This window comes from Aythya fuligula, chromosome 5 (assembly GCF_009819795.1).
Source record: "Aythya fuligula isolate bAytFul2 chromosome 5, bAytFul2.pri, whole genome shotgun sequence".
NCBI lineage: Eukaryota > Metazoa > Chordata > Aves > Anseriformes > Anatidae > Aythya > Aythya fuligula.
Window position 1 is genome coordinate 8,863,680 of NC_045563.1, and position 21,770 is coordinate 8,885,449.

A 21,770-nucleotide genomic window follows, 5' to 3' on the forward strand; every position below is an offset into this window, starting at 1 on the left:
CTCAAAGCTGACGTTGCCGGTGCCAAGACCGAAGGGGCTGGCTGGAAGCTGGAAAAGCCCTCCCTCAAAATGCCCAAAGCTGACATCAAAGCTCCCAAGGTGGACATCAGCCTGCCCTCCGTCGACGTCACCCTTCCAAAGGCCAGCGTCGAGCTGCAGGCACCCGAGGCGGCGCTCGCCCTCGAAGGGGAAGCAAAAGCCCCAGAGAAGGAGGCCACGAAGGCCAAGGACGGCAAGTTCAAAATGCCCAAGTTCGGCATGCCTTCCTTTGGCTGGTCCAGCAGCAGAGAGGCCAAGGGCACCGTGGCCGCCGATGTGGACGTGAGCCTCAAGGAGCCCCAAGTGACGGCGCCCTCGGGAGCCGCCGACGTTGAGGTGACCCTGCCCGGGGCCGAGATCCAAGCTCCCGGCGTCGAGGTGACCATCGAGACAGCCGCCGGCGGAGACGGCGAGAAAGGCCGGTTCAAAATGCCCGACGTCAAGATGCCCAGCGTCAAGCTGCCCAAAGTCAAAGCGCCCCACGTGCAGGTCAGCCTGCCAAAGGGCGAGATCTCCGTGCCCAAAGCCCAGGCCGAACTCCCGGAGGGCGAGCTCACCCTGCAGGGCCCCGACGCCGAAGGCAGCCTGGACGTGGCTGCCGGCAAAGTGGAGGGCAGCGGCATGAAAATACACATGCCAAAAGTCAAGGTGCCCAGCGTGGCCTTCTCCAAGCCGACCGTCAAGGCTCCCAAAGTCGAGGCGGACGTCAGCCTGCCCAAAGTCGAGGCCAGCCTGCCAGAGGCAGAGGTCAAGGCCGGCGCCGTCGACATCAGCATCTCGGCGCCCGACATCAAGCTGCCCTCCGTGGAAGGCTCCCTTGACCTCCAGGCACCCGAGGTAGACGTGAAAGTGCCCTCCGCCGAAGGCTCGCTCGACGGAGCCGAGCTGGAAGCCACGGGCCTCAAAGGGAAGTTTAAGATGCCCAAGTTCGACAAGCCCAAATTCGGAGTGTCGGCGCCCAAGGCGGAAGGGCCCGAAGGCGAGGTCAGCCTGCCCACCGCTGAGGTTGACCTGCCCTCCGGCACCGTGACGGTGGCAGGGGAAGGCCCTGCACTGGGCCTCAAAGCTGACGTTGCCGGTGCCAAGACCGAAGGGGCTGGCTGGAAGCTGGAAAAGCCCTCCCTCAAAATGCCCAAAGCTGACATCAAAGCTCCCAAGGTGGACATCAGCCTGCCCTCCGTCGACGTCACCCTTCCAAAGGCCAGCGTCGAGCTGCAGGCACCCGAGGCGGCGCTCGCCCTCGAAGGGGAAGCAAAAGCCCCAGAGAAGGAGGCCACGAAGGCCAAGGACGGCAAGTTCAAAATGCCCAAGTTCGGCATGCCTTCCTTTGGCTGGTCCAGCAGCAGAGAGGCCAAGGGCACCGTGGCCGCCGATGTGGACGTGAGCCTCAAGGAGCCCCAAGTGACGGCGCCCTCGGGAGCCGCCGACGTTGAGGTGACCCTGCCCGGGGCCGAGATCCAAGCTCCCGGCGTCGAGGTGACCATCGAGACAGCCGCCGGCGGAGACGGCGAGAAAGGCCGGTTCAAAATGCCCGACGTCAAGATGCCCAGCGTCAAGCTGCCCAAAGTCAAAGCGCCCCACGTGCAGGTCAGCCTGCCAAAGGGCGAGATCTCCGTGCCCAAAGCCCAGGCCGAACTCCCGGAGGGCGAGCTCACCCTGCAGGGCCCCGACGCCGAAGGCAGCCTGGACGTGGCTGCCGGCAAAGTGGAGGGCAGCGGCATGAAAATACACATGCCAAAAGTCAAGGTGCCCAGCGTGGCCTTCTCCAAGCCGACCGTCAAGGCTCCCAAAGTCGAGGCGGACGTCAGCCTGCCCAAAGTCGAGGCCAGCCTGCCAGAGGCAGAGGTCAAGGCCGGCGCCGTCGACATCAGCATCTCGGCGCCCGACATCAAGCTGCCCTCCGTGGAAGGCTCCCTTGACCTCCAGGCACCCGAGGTAGACGTGAAAGTGCCCTCCGCCGAAGGCTCGCTCGACGGAGCCGAGCTGGAAGCCACGGGCCTCAAAGGGAAGTTTAAGATGCCCAAGTTCGACAAGCCCAAATTCGGAGTGTCGGCGCCCAAGGCGGAAGGGCCCGAAGGCGAGGTCAGCCTGCCCACCGCTGAGGTTGACCTGCCCTCCGGCACCGTGACGGTGGCAGGGGAAGGCCCTGCACTGGGCCTCAAAGCTGACGTTGCCGGTGCCAAGACCGAAGGGGCTGGCTGGAAGCTGGAAAAGCCCTCCCTCAAAATGCCCAAAGCTGACATCAAAGCTCCCAAGGTGGACATCAGCCTGCCCTCCGTCGACGTCACCCTTCCAAAGGCCAGCGTCGAGCTGCAGGCACCCGAGGCGGCGCTCGCCCTCGAAGGGGAAGCAAAAGCCCCAGAGAAGGAGGCCACGAAGGCCAAGGACGGCAAGTTCAAAATGCCCAAGTTCGGCATGCCTTCCTTTGGCTGGTCCAGCAGCAGAGAGGCCAAGGGCACCGTGGCCGCCGATGTGGACGTGAGCCTCAAGGAGCCCCAAGTGACGGCGCCCTCGGGAGCCGCCGACGTTGAGGTGACCCTGCCCGGGGCCGAGATCCAAGCTCCCGGCGTCGAGGTGACCATCGAGACAGCCGCCGGCGGAGACGGCGAGAAAGGCCGGTTCAAAATGCCCGACGTCAAGATGCCCAGCGTCAAGCTGCCCAAAGTCAAAGCGCCCCACGTGCAGGTCAGCCTGCCAAAGGGCGAGATCTCCGTGCCCAAAGCCCAGGCCGAACTCCCGGAGGGCGAGCTCACCCTGCAGGGCCCCGACGCCGAAGGCAGCCTGGACGTGGCTGCCGGCAAAGTGGAGGGCAGCGGCATGAAAATACACATGCCAAAAGTCAAGGTGCCCAGCGTGGCCTTCTCCAAGCCGACCGTCAAGGCTCCCAAAGTCGAGGCGGACGTCAGCCTGCCCAAAGTCGAGGCCAGCCTGCCAGAGGCAGAGGTCAAGGCCGGCGCCGTCGACATCAGCATCTCGGCGCCCGACATCAAGCTGCCCTCCGTGGAAGGCTCCCTTGACCTCCAGGCACCCGAGGTAGACGTGAAAGTGCCCTCCGCCGAAGGCTCGCTCGACGGAGCCGAGCTGGAAGCCACGGGCCTCAAAGGGAAGTTTAAGATGCCCAAGTTCGACAAGCCCAAATTCGGAGTGTCGGCGCCCAAGGCGGAAGGGCCCGAAGGCGAGGTCAGCCTGCCCACCGCTGAGGTTGACCTGCCCTCCGGCACCGTGACGGTGGCAGGGGAAGGCCCTGCACTGGGCCTCAAAGCTGACGTTGCCGGTGCCAAGACCGAAGGGGCTGGCTGGAAGCTGGAAAAGCCCTCCCTCAAAATGCCCAAAGCTGACATCAAAGCTCCCAAGGTGGACATCAGCCTGCCCTCCGTCGACGTCACCCTTCCAAAGGCCAGCGTCGAGCTGCAGGCACCCGAGGCGGCGCTCGCCCTCGAAGGGGAAGCAAAAGCCCCAGAGAAGGAGGCCACGAAGGCCAAGGACGGCAAGTTCAAAATGCCCAAGTTCGGCATGCCTTCCTTTGGCTGGTCCAGCAGCAGAGAGGCCAAGGGCACCGTGGCCGCCGATGTGGACGTGAGCCTCAAGGAGCCCCAAGTGACGGCGCCCTCGGGAGCCGCCGACGTTGAGGTGACCCTGCCCGGGGCCGAGATCCAAGCTCCCGGCGTCGAGGTGACCATCGAGACAGCCGCCGGCGGAGACGGCGAGAAAGGCCGGTTCAAAATGCCCGACGTCAAGATGCCCAGCGTCAAGCTGCCCAAAGTCAAAGCGCCCCACGTGCAGGTCAGCCTGCCAAAGGGCGAGATCTCCGTGCCCAAAGCCCAGGCCGAACTCCCGGAGGGCGAGCTCACCCTGCAGGGCCCCGACGCCGAAGGCAGCCTGGACGTGGCTGCCGGCAAAGTGGAGGGCAGCGGCATGAAAATACACATGCCAAAAGTCAAGGTGCCCAGCGTGGCCTTCTCCAAGCCGACCGTCAAGGCTCCCAAAGTCGAGGCGGACGTCAGCCTGCCCAAAGTCGAGGCCAGCCTGCCAGAGGCAGAGGTCAAGGCCGGCGCCGTCGACATCAGCATCTCGGCGCCCGACATCAAGCTGCCCTCCGTGGAAGGCTCCCTTGACCTCCAGGCACCCGAGGTAGACGTGAAAGTGCCCTCCGCCGAAGGCTCGCTCGACGGAGCCGAGCTGGAAGCCACGGGCCTCAAAGGGAAGTTTAAGATGCCCAAGTTCGACAAGCCCAAATTCGGAGTGTCGGCGCCCAAGGCGGAAGGGCCCGAAGGCGAGGTCAGCCTGCCCACCGCTGAGGTTGACCTGCCCTCCGGCACCGTGACGGTGGCAGGGGAAGGCCCTGCACTGGGCCTCAAAGCTGACGTTGCCGGTGCCAAGACCGAAGGGGCTGGCTGGAAGCTGGAAAAGCCCTCCCTCAAAATGCCCAAAGCTGACATCAAAGCTCCCAAGGTGGACATCAGCCTGCCCTCCGTCGACGTCACCCTTCCAAAGGCCAGCGTCGAGCTGCAGGCACCCGAGGCGGCGCTCGCCCTCGAAGGGGAAGCAAAAGCCCCAGAGAAGGAGGCCACGAAGGCCAAGGACGGCAAGTTCAAAATGCCCAAGTTCGGCATGCCTTCCTTTGGCTGGTCCAGCAGCAGAGAGGCCAAGGGCACCGTGGCCGCCGATGTGGACGTGAGCCTCAAGGAGCCCCAAGTGACGGCGCCCTCGGGAGCCGCCGACGTTGAGGTGACCCTGCCCGGGGCCGAGATCCAAGCTCCCGGCGTCGAGGTGACCATCGAGACAGCCGCCGGCGGAGACGGCGAGAAAGGCCGGTTCAAAATGCCCGACGTCAAGATGCCCAGCGTCAAGCTGCCCAAAGTCAAAGCGCCCCACGTGCAGGTCAGCCTGCCAAAGGGCGAGATCTCCGTGCCCAAAGCCCAGGCCGAACTCCCGGAGGGCGAGCTCACCCTGCAGGGCCCCGACGCCGAAGGCAGCCTGGACGTGGCTGCCGGCAAAGTGGAGGGCAGCGGCATGAAAATACACATGCCAAAAGTCAAGGTGCCCAGCGTGGCCTTCTCCAAGCCGACCGTCAAGGCTCCCAAAGTCGAGGCGGACGTCAGCCTGCCCAAAGTCGAGGCCAGCCTGCCAGAGGCAGAGGTCAAGGCCGGCGCCGTCGACATCAGCATCTCGGCGCCCGACATCAAGCTGCCCTCCGTGGAAGGCTCCCTTGACCTCCAGGCACCCGAGGTAGACGTGAAAGTGCCCTCCGCCGAAGGCTCGCTCGACGGAGCCGAGCTGGAAGCCACGGGCCTCAAAGGGAAGTTTAAGATGCCCAAGTTCGACAAGCCCAAATTCGGAGTGTCGGCGCCCAAGGCGGAAGGGCCCGAAGGCGAGGTCAGCCTGCCCACCGCTGAGGTTGACCTGCCCTCCGGCACCGTGACGGTGGCAGGGGAAGGCCCTGCACTGGGCCTCAAAGCTGACGTTGCCGGTGCCAAGACCGAAGGGGCTGGCTGGAAGCTGGAAAAGCCCTCCCTCAAAATGCCCAAAGCTGACATCAAAGCTCCCAAGGTGGACATCAGCCTGCCCTCCGTCGACGTCACCCTTCCAAAGGCCAGCGTCGAGCTGCAGGCACCCGAGGCGGCGCTCGCCCTCGAAGGGGAAGCAAAAGCCCCAGAGAAGGAGGCCACGAAGGCCAAGGACGGCAAGTTCAAAATGCCCAAGTTCGGCATGCCTTCCTTTGGCTGGTCCAGCAGCAGAGAGGCCAAGGGCACCGTGGCCGCCGATGTGGACGTGAGCCTCAAGGAGCCCCAAGTGACGGCGCCCTCGGGAGCCGCCGACGTTGAGGTGACCCTGCCCGGGGCCGAGATCCAAGCTCCCGGCGTCGAGGTGACCATCGAGACAGCCGCCGGCGGAGACGGCGAGAAAGGCCGGTTCAAAATGCCCGACGTCAAGATGCCCAGCGTCAAGCTGCCCAAAGTCAAAGCGCCCCACGTGCAGGTCAGCCTGCCAAAGGGCGAGATCTCCGTGCCCAAAGCCCAGGCCGAACTCCCGGAGGGCGAGCTCACCCTGCAGGGCCCCGACGCCGAAGGCAGCCTGGACGTGGCTGCCGGCAAAGTGGAGGGCAGCGGCATGAAAATACACATGCCAAAAGTCAAGGTGCCCAGCGTGGCCTTCTCCAAGCCGACCGTCAAGGCTCCCAAAGTCGAGGCGGACGTCAGCCTGCCCAAAGTCGAGGCCAGCCTGCCAGAGGCAGAGGTCAAGGCCGGCGCCGTCGACATCAGCATCTCGGCGCCCGACATCAAGCTGCCCTCCGTGGAAGGCTCCCTTGACCTCCAGGCACCCGAGGTAGACGTGAAAGTGCCCTCCGCCGAAGGCTCGCTCGACGGAGCCGAGCTGGAAGCCACGGGCCTCAAAGGGAAGTTTAAGATGCCCAAGTTCGACAAGCCCAAATTCGGAGTGTCGGCGCCCAAGGCGGAAGGGCCCGAAGGCGAGGTCAGCCTGCCCACCGCTGAGGTTGACCTGCCCTCCGGCACCGTGACGGTGGCAGGGGAAGGCCCTGCACTGGGCCTCAAAGCTGACGTTGCCGGTGCCAAGACCGAAGGGGCTGGCTGGAAGCTGGAAAAGCCCTCCCTCAAAATGCCCAAAGCTGACATCAAAGCTCCCAAGGTGGACATCAGCCTGCCCTCCGTCGACGTCACCCTTCCAAAGGCCAGCGTCGAGCTGCAGGCACCCGAGGCGGCGCTCGCCCTCGAAGGGGAAGCAAAAGCCCCAGAGAAGGAGGCCACGAAGGCCAAGGACGGCAAGTTCAAAATGCCCAAGTTCGGCATGCCTTCCTTTGGCTGGTCCAGCAGCAGAGAGGCCAAGGGCACCGTGGCCGCCGATGTGGACGTGAGCCTCAAGGAGCCCCAAGTGACGGCGCCCTCGGGAGCCGCCGACGTTGAGGTGACCCTGCCCGGGGCCGAGATCCAAGCTCCCGGCGTCGAGGTGACCATCGAGACAGCCGCCGGCGGAGACGGCGAGAAAGGCCGGTTCAAAATGCCCGACGTCAAGATGCCCAGCGTCAAGCTGCCCAAAGTCAAAGCGCCCCACGTGCAGGTCAGCCTGCCAAAGGGCGAGATCTCCGTGCCCAAAGCCCAGGCCGAACTCCCGGAGGGCGAGCTCACCCTGCAGGGCCCCGACGCCGAAGGCAGCCTGGACGTGGCTGCCGGCAAAGTGGAGGGCAGCGGCATGAAAATACACATGCCAAAAGTCAAGGTGCCCAGCGTGGCCTTCTCCAAGCCGACCGTCAAGGCTCCCAAAGTCGAGGCGGACGTCAGCCTGCCCAAAGTCGAGGCCAGCCTGCCAGAGGCAGAGGTCAAGGCCGGCGCCGTCGACATCAGCATCTCGGCGCCCGACATCAAGCTGCCCTCCGTGGAAGGCTCCCTTGACCTCCAGGCACCCGAGGTAGACGTGAAAGTGCCCTCCGCCGAAGGCTCGCTCGACGGAGCCGAGCTGGAAGCCACGGGCCTCAAAGGGAAGTTTAAGATGCCCAAGTTCGACAAGCCCAAATTCGGAGTGTCGGCGCCCAAGGCGGAAGGGCCCGAAGGCGAGGTCAGCCTGCCCACCGCTGAGGTTGACCTGCCCTCCGGCACCGTGACGGTGGCAGGGGAAGGCCCTGCACTGGGCCTCAAAGCTGACGTTGCCGGTGCCAAGACCGAAGGGGCTGGCTGGAAGCTGGAAAAGCCCTCCCTCAAAATGCCCAAAGCTGACATCAAAGCTCCCAAGGTGGACATCAGCCTGCCCTCCGTCGACGTCACCCTTCCAAAGGCCAGCGTCGAGCTGCAGGCACCCGAGGCGGCGCTCGCCCTCGAAGGGGAAGCAAAAGCCCCAGAGAAGGAGGCCACGAAGGCCAAGGACGGCAAGTTCAAAATGCCCAAGTTCGGCATGCCTTCCTTTGGCTGGTCCAGCAGCAGAGAGGCCAAGGGCACCGTGGCCGCCGATGTGGACGTGAGCCTCAAGGAGCCCCAAGTGACGGCGCCCTCGGGAGCCGCCGACGTTGAGGTGACCCTGCCCGGGGCCGAGATCCAAGCTCCCGGCGTCGAGGTGACCATCGAGACAGCCGCCGGCGGAGACGGCGAGAAAGGCCGGTTCAAAATGCCCGACGTCAAGATGCCCAGCGTCAAGCTGCCCAAAGTCAAAGCGCCCCACGTGCAGGTCAGCCTGCCAAAGGGCGAGATCTCCGTGCCCAAAGCCCAGGCCGAACTCCCGGAGGGCGAGCTCACCCTGCAGGGCCCCGACGCCGAAGGCAGCCTGGACGTGGCTGCCGGCAAAGTGGAGGGCAGCGGCATGAAAATACACATGCCAAAAGTCAAGGTGCCCAGCGTGGCCTTCTCCAAGCCGACCGTCAAGGCTCCCAAAGTCGAGGCGGACGTCAGCCTGCCCAAAGTCGAGGCCAGCCTGCCAGAGGCAGAGGTCAAGGCCGGCGCCGTCGACATCAGCATCTCGGCGCCCGACATCAAGCTGCCCTCCGTGGAAGGCTCCCTTGACCTCCAGGCACCCGAGGTAGACGTGAAAGTGCCCTCCGCCGAAGGCTCGCTCGACGGAGCCGAGCTGGAAGCCACGGGCCTCAAAGGGAAGTTTAAGATGCCCAAGTTCGACAAGCCCAAATTCGGAGTGTCGGCGCCCAAGGCGGAAGGGCCCGAAGGCGAGGTCAGCCTGCCCACCGCTGAGGTTGACCTGCCCTCCGGCACCGTGACGGTGGCAGGGGAAGGCCCTGCACTGGGCCTCAAAGCTGACGTTGCCGGTGCCAAGACCGAAGGGGCTGGCTGGAAGCTGGAAAAGCCCTCCCTCAAAATGCCCAAAGCTGACATCAAAGCTCCCAAGGTGGACATCAGCCTGCCCTCCGTCGACGTCACCCTTCCAAAGGCCAGCGTCGAGCTGCAGGCACCCGAGGCGGCGCTCGCCCTCGAAGGGGAAGCAAAAGCCCCAGAGAAGGAGGCCACGAAGGCCAAGGACGGCAAGTTCAAAATGCCCAAGTTCGGCATGCCTTCCTTTGGCTGGTCCAGCAGCAGAGAGGCCAAGGGCACCGTGGCCGCCGATGTGGACGTGAGCCTCAAGGAGCCCCAAGTGACGGCGCCCTCGGGAGCCGCCGACGTTGAGGTGACCCTGCCCGGGGCCGAGATCCAAGCTCCCGGCGTCGAGGTGACCATCGAGACAGCCGCCGGCGGAGACGGCGAGAAAGGCCGGTTCAAAATGCCCGACGTCAAGATGCCCAGCGTCAAGCTGCCCAAAGTCAAAGCGCCCCACGTGCAGGTCAGCCTGCCAAAGGGCGAGATCTCCGTGCCCAAAGCCCAGGCCGAACTCCCGGAGGGCGAGCTCACCCTGCAGGGCCCCGACGCCGAAGGCAGCCTGGACGTGGCTGCCGGCAAAGTGGAGGGCAGCGGCATGAAAATACACATGCCAAAAGTCAAGGTGCCCAGCGTGGCCTTCTCCAAGCCGACCGTCAAGGCTCCCAAAGTCGAGGCGGACGTCAGCCTGCCCAAAGTCGAGGCCAGCCTGCCAGAGGCAGAGGTCAAGGCCGGCGCCGTCGACATCAGCATCTCGGCGCCCGACATCAAGCTGCCCTCCGTGGAAGGCTCCCTTGACCTCCAGGCACCCGAGGTAGACGTGAAAGTGCCCTCCGCCGAAGGCTCGCTCGACGGAGCCGAGCTGGAAGCCACGGGCCTCAAAGGGAAGTTTAAGATGCCCAAGTTCGACAAGCCCAAATTCGGAGTGTCGGCGCCCAAGGCGGAAGGGCCCGAAGGCGAGGTCAGCCTGCCCACCGCTGAGGTTGACCTGCCCTCCGGCACCGTGACGGTGGCAGGGGAAGGCCCTGCACTGGGCCTCAAAGCTGACGTTGCCGGTGCCAAGACCGAAGGGGCTGGCTGGAAGCTGGAAAAGCCCTCCCTCAAAATGCCCAAAGCTGACATCAAAGCTCCCAAGGTGGACATCAGCCTGCCCTCCGTCGACGTCACCCTTCCAAAGGCCAGCGTCGAGCTGCAGGCACCCGAGGCGGCGCTCGCCCTCGAAGGGGAAGCAAAAGCCCCAGAGAAGGAGGCCACGAAGGCCAAGGACGGCAAGTTCAAAATGCCCAAGTTCGGCATGCCTTCCTTTGGCTGGTCCAGCAGCAGAGAGGCCAAGGGCACCGTGGCCGCCGATGTGGACGTGAGCCTCAAGGAGCCCCAAGTGACGGCGCCCTCGGGAGCCGCCGACGTTGAGGTGACCCTGCCCGGGGCCGAGATCCAAGCTCCCGGCGTCGAGGTGACCATCGAGACAGCCGCCGGCGGAGACGGCGAGAAAGGCCGGTTCAAAATGCCCGACGTCAAGATGCCCAGCGTCAAGCTGCCCAAAGTCAAAGCGCCCCACGTGCAGGTCAGCCTGCCAAAGGGCGAGATCTCCGTGCCCAAAGCCCAGGCCGAACTCCCGGAGGGCGAGCTCACCCTGCAGGGCCCCGACGCCGAAGGCAGCCTGGACGTGGCTGCCGGCAAAGTGGAGGGCAGCGGCATGAAAATACACATGCCAAAAGTCAAGGTGCCCAGCGTGGCCTTCTCCAAGCTGACCGTCAAGGCTCCCAAAGTCGAGGCGGACGTCAGCCTGCCCAAAGTCGAGGCCAGCCTGCCAGAGGCAGAGGTCAAGGCCGGCGCCGTCGACATCAGCATCTCGGCGCCCGACATCAAGCTGCCCTCCGTGGAAGGCTCCCTTGACCTCCAGGCACCCGAGGTAGACGTGAAAGTGCCCTCCGCCGAAGGCTCGCTCGACGGAGCCGAGCTGGAAGCCACGGGCCTCAAAGGGAAGTTTAAGATGCCCAAGTTCGACAAGCCCAAATTCGGAGTGTCGGCGCCCAAGGCGGAAGGGCCCGAAGGCGAGGTCAGCCTGCCCACCGCTGAGGTTGACCTGCCCTCCGGCACCGTGACGGTGGCAGGGGAAGGCCCTGCACTGGGCCTCAAAGCTGACGTTGCCGGTGCCAAGACCGAAGGGGCTGGCTGGAAGCTGGAAAAGCCCTCCCTCAAAATGCCCAAAGCTGACATCAAAGCTCCCAAGGTGGACATCAGCCTGCCCTCCGTCGACGTCACCCTTCCAAAGGCCAGCGTCGAGCTGCAGGCACCCGAGGCGGCGCTCGCCCTCGAAGGGGAAGCAAAAGCCCCAGAGAAGGAGGCCACGAAGGCCAAGGACGTCAAGTTCAAAATGCCCAAGTTCGGCATGCCTTCCTTTGGCTGGTCCAGCAGCAGAGAGGCCAAGGGCACCGTGGCCGCCGATGTGGACGTGAGCCTCAAGGAGCCCCAAGTGACGGCGCCCTCGGGAGCCGCCGACGTTGAGGTGACCCTGCCCGGGGCCGAGATCCAAGCTCCCGGCGTCGAGGTGACCATCGAGACAGCCGCCGGCGGAGACGGCGAGAAAGGCCGGTTCAAAATGCCCGACGTCAAGATGCCCAGCGTCAAGCTGCCCAAAGTCAAAGCGCCCCACGTGCAGGTCAGCCTGCCAAAGGGCGAGATCTCCGTGCCCAAAGCCCAGGCCGAACTCCCGGAGGGCGAGCTCACCCTGCAGGGCCCCGACGCCGAAGGCAGCCTGGACGTGGCTGCCGGCAAAGTGGAGGGCAGCGGCATGAAAATACACATGCCAAAAGTCAAGGTGCCCAGCGTGGCCTTCTCCAAGCCGACCGTCAAGGCTCCCAAAGTCGAGGCGGACGTCAGCCTGCCCAAAGTCGAGGCCAGCCTGCCAGAGGCAGAGGTCAAGGCCGGCGCCGTCGACATCAGCATCTCGGCGCCCGACATCAAGCTGCCCTCCGTGGAAGGCTCCCTTGACCTCCAGGCACCCGAGGTAGACGTGAAAGTGCCCTCCGCCGAAGGCTCGCTCGACGGAGCCGAGCTGGAAGCCACGGGCCTCAAAGGGAAGTTTAAGATGCCCAAGTTCGACAAGCCCAAATTCGGAGTGTCGGCGCCCAAGGCGGAAGGGCCCGAAGGCGAGGTCAGCCTGCCCACCGCTGAGGTTGACCTGCCCTCCGGCACCGTGACGGTGGCAGGGGAAGGCCCTGCACTGGGCCTCAAAGCTGACGTTGCCGGTGCCAAGACCGAAGGGGCTGGCTGGAAGCTGGAAAAGCCCTCCCTCAAAATGCCCAAAGCTGACATCAAAGCTCCCAAGGTGGACATCAGCCTGCCCTCCGTCGACGTCACCCTTCCAAAGGCCAGCGTCGAGCTGCAGGCACCCGAGGCGGCGCTCGCCCTCGAAGGGGAAGCAAAAGCCCCAGAGAAGGAGGCCACGAAGGCCAAGGACGGCAAGTTCAAAATGCCCAAGTTCGGCATGCCTTCCTTTGGCTGGTCCAGCAGCAGAGAGGCCAAGGGCACCGTGGCCGCCGATGTGGACGTGAGCCTCAAGGAGCCCCAAGTGACGGCGCCCTCGGGAGCCGCCGACGTTGAGGTGACCCTGCCCGGGGCCGAGATACAAGTGGCTGGTATTGATGTTGGTTTAGGTACAACCTCAGTTAAGGAGGAGGCTGTTACTAAAACTAAATCTTCTTTGTTTAGAATTCCTAAGGTTTCCCTTCCTAAAAGTTCTAAGCAGCATCTACAGAGTAAGTCTGTTAAGGAAGTTTCTGAATCAGAATCTAGTTGTTATTCTGTAACCGAGGAATCTCCTGCTGTGATTTCAGGCGGTCTTGATTCTAATTTGTTTTCTGATATTAAGGGAGATAATGCTCCCAAAAGTAGCAAGTTTAGAATTCCTAATTTGGGTTTCTCTAAGGTTGATATTAGTTCTTCTAAATTTGAGCAGGATTCACCTTTATCAACGGGGGATGTTACTCTTACTAAATATCAAATGAATATTGGAGAATCTGAATCAGATTTTGAAATTTTGAATGAAGATGGTTCTTGGGAGGAAGTAATTATGAAGCCAGGAATGAAAACACCAACTGCTGAAATATCTCTTGGACACACAGAATATACAGTTAAAATACCTAAATTCCGAAAACCAAAGTTCGGAATTTCTTGGTCTAAGGGAAAGCCATCAGAAAGTGATGTTGTTTCCAAAGTGGAATCTGAAATTGCCAAGGAAAAGATAACATCTGATATGTTTGATATTGATATTGAATATCCATCTCAGATTCCTGATGCAGAATTAAGTCTAAAGTTACAAAAGCCTTCACCCGAATGTGTTACGGATGCAGTGAAGTTGGACGTCAGTCTCCCATCAACAGAAGATGCCATGCCAGAATTAGAAATGGAAATCCATGGCCCAAAGTGCAAGACAGAACAGGAATTAATTTCAGGAGAGAAGGACACGGAGGAGAAAGAAAGCAAATTTAAAATGTCAAAATTCAAACTACCTTCATTTAGTTGGTCCCCAAAAAAAGAAGCTATTGCTCCTTCTGAAGCTGAGGGACATCTGGAAGAATCCAATGTGTCTATTTCGTCTGGAGACACAGAATCAAAGTTAACACTAATTATCCCTGAGAATCAACACCTTCATATGGAATTGGATACAGCAACAGAAAAAGATGGTGAAAAGGGAAAAAACAAGAAGTCCCAATTTATCATGCCAAAGATCTCACTCCCTAAAGTGAAGGGTCAAAAAGTCCAGGTCTCTCTGCCCGTACTAGAAACTGATGTATTTGACCCCAAGCAAGAAAAAGACGGAGATGTTTCAGTACAGGAATCTGAGAAAGGGAGTAGTGGAGAAAGGGCAGAAATGGGTGTAAAAATGCCAAAAGTTAGAGTTCCAACTTTGGAATTTTCCAAACCAGAAGTCAAAGCTCCCAAAATAGAGGTGGATATTAGCATGCCTACAGGTGAGATCATACTTCCTGTATGTGAACAGGATGGCTTAACATTGAAATCAGCTGTTGATGATACCAGCCTCTCTACCTCAGATACTAAGATGATAGCTAAAGGCTCCTTTGAGGTGAAGAGTTCTGAGACAAGTACTGAAAGTGAAATTGCTGTGGGGGATGTAGAAATAAAAGCTGAAGGTTCTGAAGGGAAAACAAAATTGTCTAAATTCCAAATGCCAAAGTTTGGCATGACACATTCTAAAGGGAAAGGGTCGGAAAAGGAGGTCAGCCAATCCAAATCAGAAGTCATGGTTCCCCAACTAAAAGCAATGATAGAAATAGCTGATGTTGCCATGGAAGCACCAAATTTGGAGGTGGAATGTGGTGCAGGAACAGAAACATCCAGCCCTAAATTCAAAACAACCGAAGCTGACAATAAGGCACCAGAAGTTGATGTTCACCTCCCATCAGGTGACATTTCTATCCCAAAGACAGACAGTGATATTCAGGATTCAGATATAGCACTAAAAAATAAAGAGGAAATAAAGCGTGCAGATGGAGATGGAGAAGAGAAAGAAGGACATTTCAAAATGCCAAAATTCAAACTTCCATCCTTCAATTGGTCACCAAAGAAGGAAACAACTGTTAAGCCGGATTCTGGAGCAATTTTGGAAGATAATAAACTTGCTGCAAAGTCAGGCAGAACAGACACTGAAGTGGGAGGAACTGCAAGTGATGATCAAGGTCCTAGGCCAGCCCTTGATCTGGAAATATCTGCAGGAAAAGATGAACAGAAAAGTCCAATTAAAAAACCTCAGTTTGTCATGCCTAAAATTTCACTTTCCAAGATCAAGGTTCCCAAATCGCAGACACACTCACCAAAAGTTGAAGCTGGTGCTACTATTCCTAAAACACAAAAAGATGGAGATGATTCCATACAGATACCTGATATAGAAAGAAGTCATTCCAAAAGGACAGAAGAAGGGGCACAAATCAGCATAAAACCAGCTGCAGTTAAGATCTCCACGTTGGAGTTTTCCAAAACAGAAACTGGAGCCTCCCAGACTGACAAGGGAGTCATCTCAGCAAAGATTGATGCTGCTGTGCCTTCCTCAGAGGGGAGTTTTCAACAGGTTGTCCTAAAACCAAGTTCTGATGATGATTTCATTCAAAAAACGGGTATTAAGTACTCCAAAGGAGATACTGCAATTGAACTGAGGAGCCCTGAAACAGCAACTGAAGGATCATTAATTATGGATGAAAGAAGGATGAAAGTGGAAGGTCCTGATGGGAAGATTAAAATGCCCAAATTCCAGAAGCCAAAGTTTGGAATCTCCCTGACAAAAGGGAAAGGCCCAGAGTCAGAGATCAGCTCTCCAAAAATAGAAGCTGAGCTACCCCAGCTAAAAATGACAACAGAAATTGCTGACATTGCTGTGGGAGTGCCAGCATCAGAATTTACATCTGATACACCAGATCCTGGATTAGGGATTTATGCTTGTAAAGCAAAAACACCTCAAGTTCTGACAGCTGGCACTGAAGCTCCAAAGGTAGACATAAGCCCCAAGGCAGTGTCTAAATCAATGACAGAGGAAGATACTGAGAGTCCTGAGGAGAAAGAAGTCAAATTAAAAGAAGAACATGAAATTAAAGCTGAAGAAGTTCAGACTGAAGAACAACAGGGATGGTTTAAAATGCCAAAATTCAGAATACCTGCATTTGGCCGGACATCCTTAAAGGAAAAAAAAGGTGATGCTGATGTTGAAAGAAGTCTGGAAAAAACTCAGGCAGGCATTCCCTCTTCCAAAGAACACACTGAAACGAGTATTCCTGAAGATACCTTCTCATTACCACATGCAGTTGCTGAAATTACTATTGGAAAAGAAGGGATTCAAAAATTAGGAGAATCTGTGAAGGGTTCTGGTGTTAGCTTGCCAAAGATGGAAGGCGATATTTCATTATCTGCAGAAAGTACAGATAGTAGAGTGAATATTCCAAAAACTGAAACATATGCAGACATAGTTAAGCGTGGTGCTGAAGGACAAAAAATGCACACTTCAGAATTCGTAGTGTCTTCAACAGAATTAACTAAACCAGAAATAAGTGTTTCAAAAATTGACAGAGACAGCAGTTCACCAAGTAAGCTCCCTATATGTACTCTGTCTCTTCAAGAGCATAAAGTCAAATCACAGGATACAGAGCTCCCAAAGATTGAAAGTACCACTGAACTAGAGGCTTCAAGTGCAGAATTTAAAACATCATCAGCTGAAATTACTCTGGACGGAACACAGGACAGAGCAGATGTTAGTCTTTCAAAGGGAGAGCTAGACATTCAAAATCAAGGGGCAGTGATTAATACAGGAAAGATAAAGACAGGTGAGATGAAAATTATAGGAAAAGACAGTGAGTTAAAATGGCCCTCGTGTGAATGGTCTACAACAAATGTTGTAGCTAAGCTGGAAGATATAAAGGTAGAAGTTCCAGGTGTGAAAATGGATGTTAAAATTGCCAGAGTAGATCCTGAAATGAAATCTCAAGTGAAAAAAAGTGTTGAAAAGGACATGTCTGCAAATGTGGAAGAGCAAGTAGAAGACAGAGCAGAAACAAGTAAAATTAAAGCATACAAGTTTAAGATTCCAAAGTTCGGAGTGTTGCACTCAGAAGTAAAGGGTTTAAAAGATGATATCAATTTGCCAAAGTCAGAAGCTATGTCAGTGTCTGAAACTGAAATAGGCACAGCAGAAATGCAGTTTCAAAAATTAGAAGGATCCATTGGCCTGACAAGTCCAACTCGAGATCATATGGACTCATCTGCTAGAATAACAGAGGAAACGGTGGACAAATCACAAGATGGCCTGGAAGTAAATATAAAAATTCCCAAGCTAAAAATACCGAGATTCACTTTCAAAGCTCTCCCAACTGAAGCTGATGTTTCAGTGTCAAAAGTAGTACTGGATCAAAAAAGAACTATTTCTGACATTGAAGTGGTGCATCTGCAAGCAAGTTCTGCTGTCCCTGAAGAAACTCCAGAGACTCTAGAGGGCAATATTCAAAAGCAAAAGCAAAATTCTAACTCTGACTGAACCTGACATTAAAACAGCACAGATGACTGCTACCATAGATTCCTCCCTTTCAAATGCAGGGCAAGACATTCATTGGTCATATGTAGAAGGCCAAGAAGTGAGTGAGATAGTAGAACCTGAACATGTTGCTATTGAAAGGTGTGAAATTTACACTACTGAGATAGTGAAGGAATCAGAGATTCTTTCATCTGAAGTTAAAACTGCTACCTTGGGATTCTCATTGCTCAAGGTGAAGTTGCCTGAATCACACAGTGACTTAGAAGTGTTAGTCCAGGAGCCATCTTCAGTGGAAGATGCATCAATGGAATGTTCTGGTAAAAGCTTTGGAGCAGATGTACAGAGGCCTGGCAGTGCTGAGATTCAACCATGTGATAAACCTCACACTGAGACTGAAGGATCTAGTAGAGTGATAGGTTTGCCAAAGTTAAAAACATTTGCCGTTGAAGTAAAGCCCTCTGGTAAACCTGAGGAGAGTCATCCTGACAAGTCACCAGAGGAAATAACCACAGCTCCTCTCTCTAAAGATGAGGATGTAGCTGAAGCTCTAGAAGATGAGGAAAAATACATAACTAACGAAAAAGAAAAGACTGATAGTAAAAGATCTCCTGGAAGATTCAAATTTTGGCTTCCAAGTATTGGCTTTTCATCTTCTGGTGATGAAACAAGCTCAGATTCAAAAACAGAAGTAAAAAAAATAGAAGAAATGAAACCAGAAGATATGAAACCAAGTGACACATCTGCTAGTGATTCTTCTAAGCAAACAGAAAAAACTGGATGGTTTAGATTTCCCAAGCTTGGTTTCTCGTCTCCTTCCAAAAAAGCTAAGACTGTTGACAAAGAAGAGATAGGTCATAAAGAGAGAAGAATCTCAGATGAAGATAGCCCATCAGATAAACCTGAAGTATTTTTTGATGCACAAGAAACCTTATCACCCAAAGAAACAACAGAGGGTGAAAAAGTTGAAATTGATGGGACCTCATCTAATGTTCCAGTTTCTCGAACTATCGTTACATCTTCAGCAAGGACTGAACTAATCTTGTTGGAGGAAGAAAAAGATAGTCAATCTAATATTTCTGGAGAGACAACCAAATGAAGATTGTCTTCTCTCAACACCCTCAGTGAAAATAAAATAATCTATACAGAAAAAAGAAAAAGAGAGAGAGAAAGAAAAAAGAGAGAGAAAAAGAAACAATGTTTTCCTGATTTTCCAGTAGCCAAAAATTGAACAAAACTCAAAGTTGATATTTATGAAAACTATTGACTGAACAGGATTTACCACATCTAAATCTTCAGACACATGAATGTGCTGTACTGTGCAGTAATAAAAATACTACTTCATCCAAATCTGCCCCGAAGGCAACAACTACTACAAGTACAGGGAAGTTCATAGTTTTAGTAAAGTCGTAGAAGATACCTGAACCATGAAAGTAAACTATTGAAAAGACTCAATGACAACATACAAACTTGTTAAATATGCTTCTCAAAACAATGCCAGTTATGATTAGATTATAGATTACTTGCAAACAGAGTATAAACTAGTACTACGAGAATTATACTTACCTGTTTAGATTTTGGACATTTCTGACCTATTTTTGCTTTCTTACTAAACTATTTTTCTTTATTTCAGCTAAGGTAATGCATATATTCCACAGTCATTTAAAAATGCAAAATGAAAGCAAAATACTAGTGTAGAGAGACTAAGTCTTTACCCCTTCCTCTCTTCTCATTTTAGATTACTGTGGTGGGTCATATTTAGCCTTAAAAGGTCAAAAATAAATCAATAAATCAATAAATTCAAGACCAAAAATAATATTTCACATTTTAAGGAACCAAAATAAAACATGGTGGTAAAGAATAATTATAAAAATTTGGAAAAATAAATTTTTATGTGTATATTTACTGGATAGATAAATGCACAGAATGATCTGCCACACTTTGGTGGAATTGCTTCAAAGATTTTCTGGGAAAGGAGATGTATATAATTATTTACCTCTGTTTATATTAATGCTTCTCTAAAGTGCACAGCCAAAACCAGAGTGCATACGTGACAGCCTTCATATGTATCATTAAAACACTGTCTGTATTCTTAATTCACAATAAACTCACCATATGAAAAATAAAACAAGTACCATGAATTACTGGTAGTGCCATTAGCATTTTCTGGTTCTGAAAACTGCAGCTGAAAACCCCAGGTTTGATTTGCAGGTTTGATTGTATCCTAATCTATGCTGAAGTGACTGCTTAATAGCAGTACAGTTTCTAAATATGACAGTAGTGGTTACAAATTAATCTGAGACTTTTCACCCATTACAATCCCAAGTTTTACAATTTGCATGTGCAGTCATGCATCTTTATTTTTTTTTCATCCTGTCTTTTCTCATCCTTTTCTCATCCTGTCTTGTCTATCTCTATATTCTACTTCATACAGGGAATGCAGACATAGCAAAACATTTAGAAATTGAGTTATCATGGAAGTGTACTTGTTTGTGTAATCACTTGTAGCTCAAGGTATTCTCCATTTCTGCATCTTCATGGTAGTCTTAAATATTCTAGAGACCTTCTGGAAGCCTGTGTTCCTCATATTATCTCTGAAGAGACTGTGGACATAAGTAGTAGGCCTGTATGTGGATCATGCAGCATTTCCCCAAAGTTTCCCTAAGTTTATGTGTCATTGTTGAAAAGACTCGAAGTTACCACATCAGACAACATATATGAGGACTGAAGAAGAGCATTGTGATCACGCCAGAAAAACAGAGACCAGAAGAATGTAATATATGTAATAAAGGACATCCCATTGTAACAGCAGTTCTCATCTGCCTGAAAGGCAGCCTTCACATAAAAAGTTTCTCAGGTAGTGTCCCTTAACTTAGGCACACAGAAAGAAATCCACCTTGACAGCACCACCTGTAGGAGTCTGTCATGATGGTGAAAGAATGAGGTCAATTAAAACTGAGCTCTGAGACAGCAATGACCACAGAGCAATACTCTCTATTATGTTATTAAAAGTTGAATGAAGTAGATGAGGAAAGAACAATAGAGAAAAGAAGCAGCAATAAAAACTTTCTCCAATAGGCTACGGTCAGCTTGGTGAAAGTGAAGGTTAGGAAAAAAACAACCATGTTAATGAAGTATTTCCCGATGGTCTGACTGCAGGAATAGCTAAGGACAGAGCTTAAAAGAGTGCAAGGAGCACAGACACAAGTCTGCAAAACACTGACATCTTGTCAACAGGCTCCTGTGTTTCTGACCCCACCTATTTTTTGACTCTCAGGCTGTTTCCTTAACTATGGTAGGTTTCTTGGGATACTGCTGCTCATTTTTTAATGCTGGAAAATTGGGCTGTTCAGCTAAACATCTATGTGCAGTCTCCAGCCACACAAACCTAGAACTACAATTTGGCATGGAAAGGGAGCTATAAATACATTAAAAAGAAGGACATGTATGTCGCCGTTCCTTCTCCCCCACCCCAGTATCCTTCATTGTTGGGACATAAATACATGACAATTAGCTGGCTATTTTGCTGTTATATTTCCTAGAAACACAGAATCACAGAATGGTTTGGGTTGTAATGGACCTTAAAGATCACCAAGTTCCACCCCCCTGCCATGGGCAGGGACACCTCCCACCAGACCAGGCTGCCCAAAGCCCCATCCAGCCTGGCTGTGAGCACCTCTAGGGATGGGGCATCCACAGCTTCTTTGGGCAACCTGTGTCAGTGCCTCACCACCCTCTGGGTGAAGAATTTCCTCCTAACCTCTAGACTAAATTCCTCACTTTTAGTTTAAAACCACTCCCCCTTCTCCTATCACTACCTGCCCGTGTAAAAAAGTCACTCTGCATCTTTTTCATGTCTTCTATTTGAAGTATGACCTCTGATATCCCAAAGGCAAGGCAGCCAAAGTTAATCCTGAATGAGAAAACACAAAGGCCAAGGAGCCAGTGCTCCTGATGAAAGAGCCAGCAGGTGTTGAAAAATTTACAACTACCAAAAAATTAGGATCAAAAACAGATAATAGAAAAGCTTTGGGATGAAGCTGATGTCTAATGCATGAGTTCAGGTGACTTTGTTGTCTTGTCCAAACACATAAAGCTATGGAGCCTGCTAGGTACTGCATGGCTGTCATCTGCATGGCTGTCAGCAGTGCTATAGCCACAAGGCCTTGCACTGAGCCAAGTGTCCTCAGAAACTTGCTGGGACAGCAGGGCAGAAGCTCTACATGAAATCCTCTCAAATAAAGGCAGGTCAATTAGCTAAAGATGTACTTCATCACAGGTAGGGGAGAAGAGCTGGGTCTAGCAGACTACCATGCTCAAGACCCAAGCCAGGAATTTTGCCTAGGCCCACCCAAGTAGACCAGTACTGAGCAATACCTGAACTGTCTGTGGTCAAGGCTTAGTTGACCTCCAAACTAGAAAAATCCATCCAAGGCTAACACATAATAATTAATGAATTGTGAAGTGTAATAATGAGTTACACTTGGGAAAATCATTACCTTGAAGAAATCACGATCTGAATGAAAGAGACAAGCAATAGGTGAGTTGATAAGGACTATTACTACCCGTGTCTCACACATGGAAAAGGAAAATACTGAGAGATGCAAGGCCAGGTTATAATTTACACCATATTTTACCTTTATAGTAGAGTACAAATAATGTGTAGCTACCAAGAGGCCCCAAAAGACTTATTAAAAAAAAGGAAACTAAACCCAAGTTCATCTGAAATCCAGTTCATTGCCTTAATTGCAAAGCCCTCCTTTGTATGTGGAGGAAAACAAAACAAAAACAAAACAAAACAAAACAACAACAACAAAAAAAAAAAAAAAACAACAGGTGATGGCAGAAAATAAAATAGCACCCTTGAAGGCATCAATTTTTCCTTTATA

The 21,770-nt window shown here is 53.8% G+C and overlaps 1 protein-coding gene across 1 annotated transcript in view; it reads left to right on the top strand.

Moving 5' to 3' along the window:
• The window catches only part of AHNAK2 (AHNAK nucleoprotein 2), a 72,241-nt gene extending 54,219 nt beyond the window's left edge, over positions 1–18,022 (top strand). Inside the window, 2 exon segments of the mRNA XM_032187715.1 lie at positions 683–16,859; positions 16,861–18,022. Of these exon segments, the coding sequence (XP_032043606.1) occupies positions 683–16,859; positions 16,861–17,980 (17,297 nt within the window). The 3' untranslated portion in view covers positions 17,981–18,022.
• Positions 18,023–21,770: the final 3,748 nt, after the last annotated feature.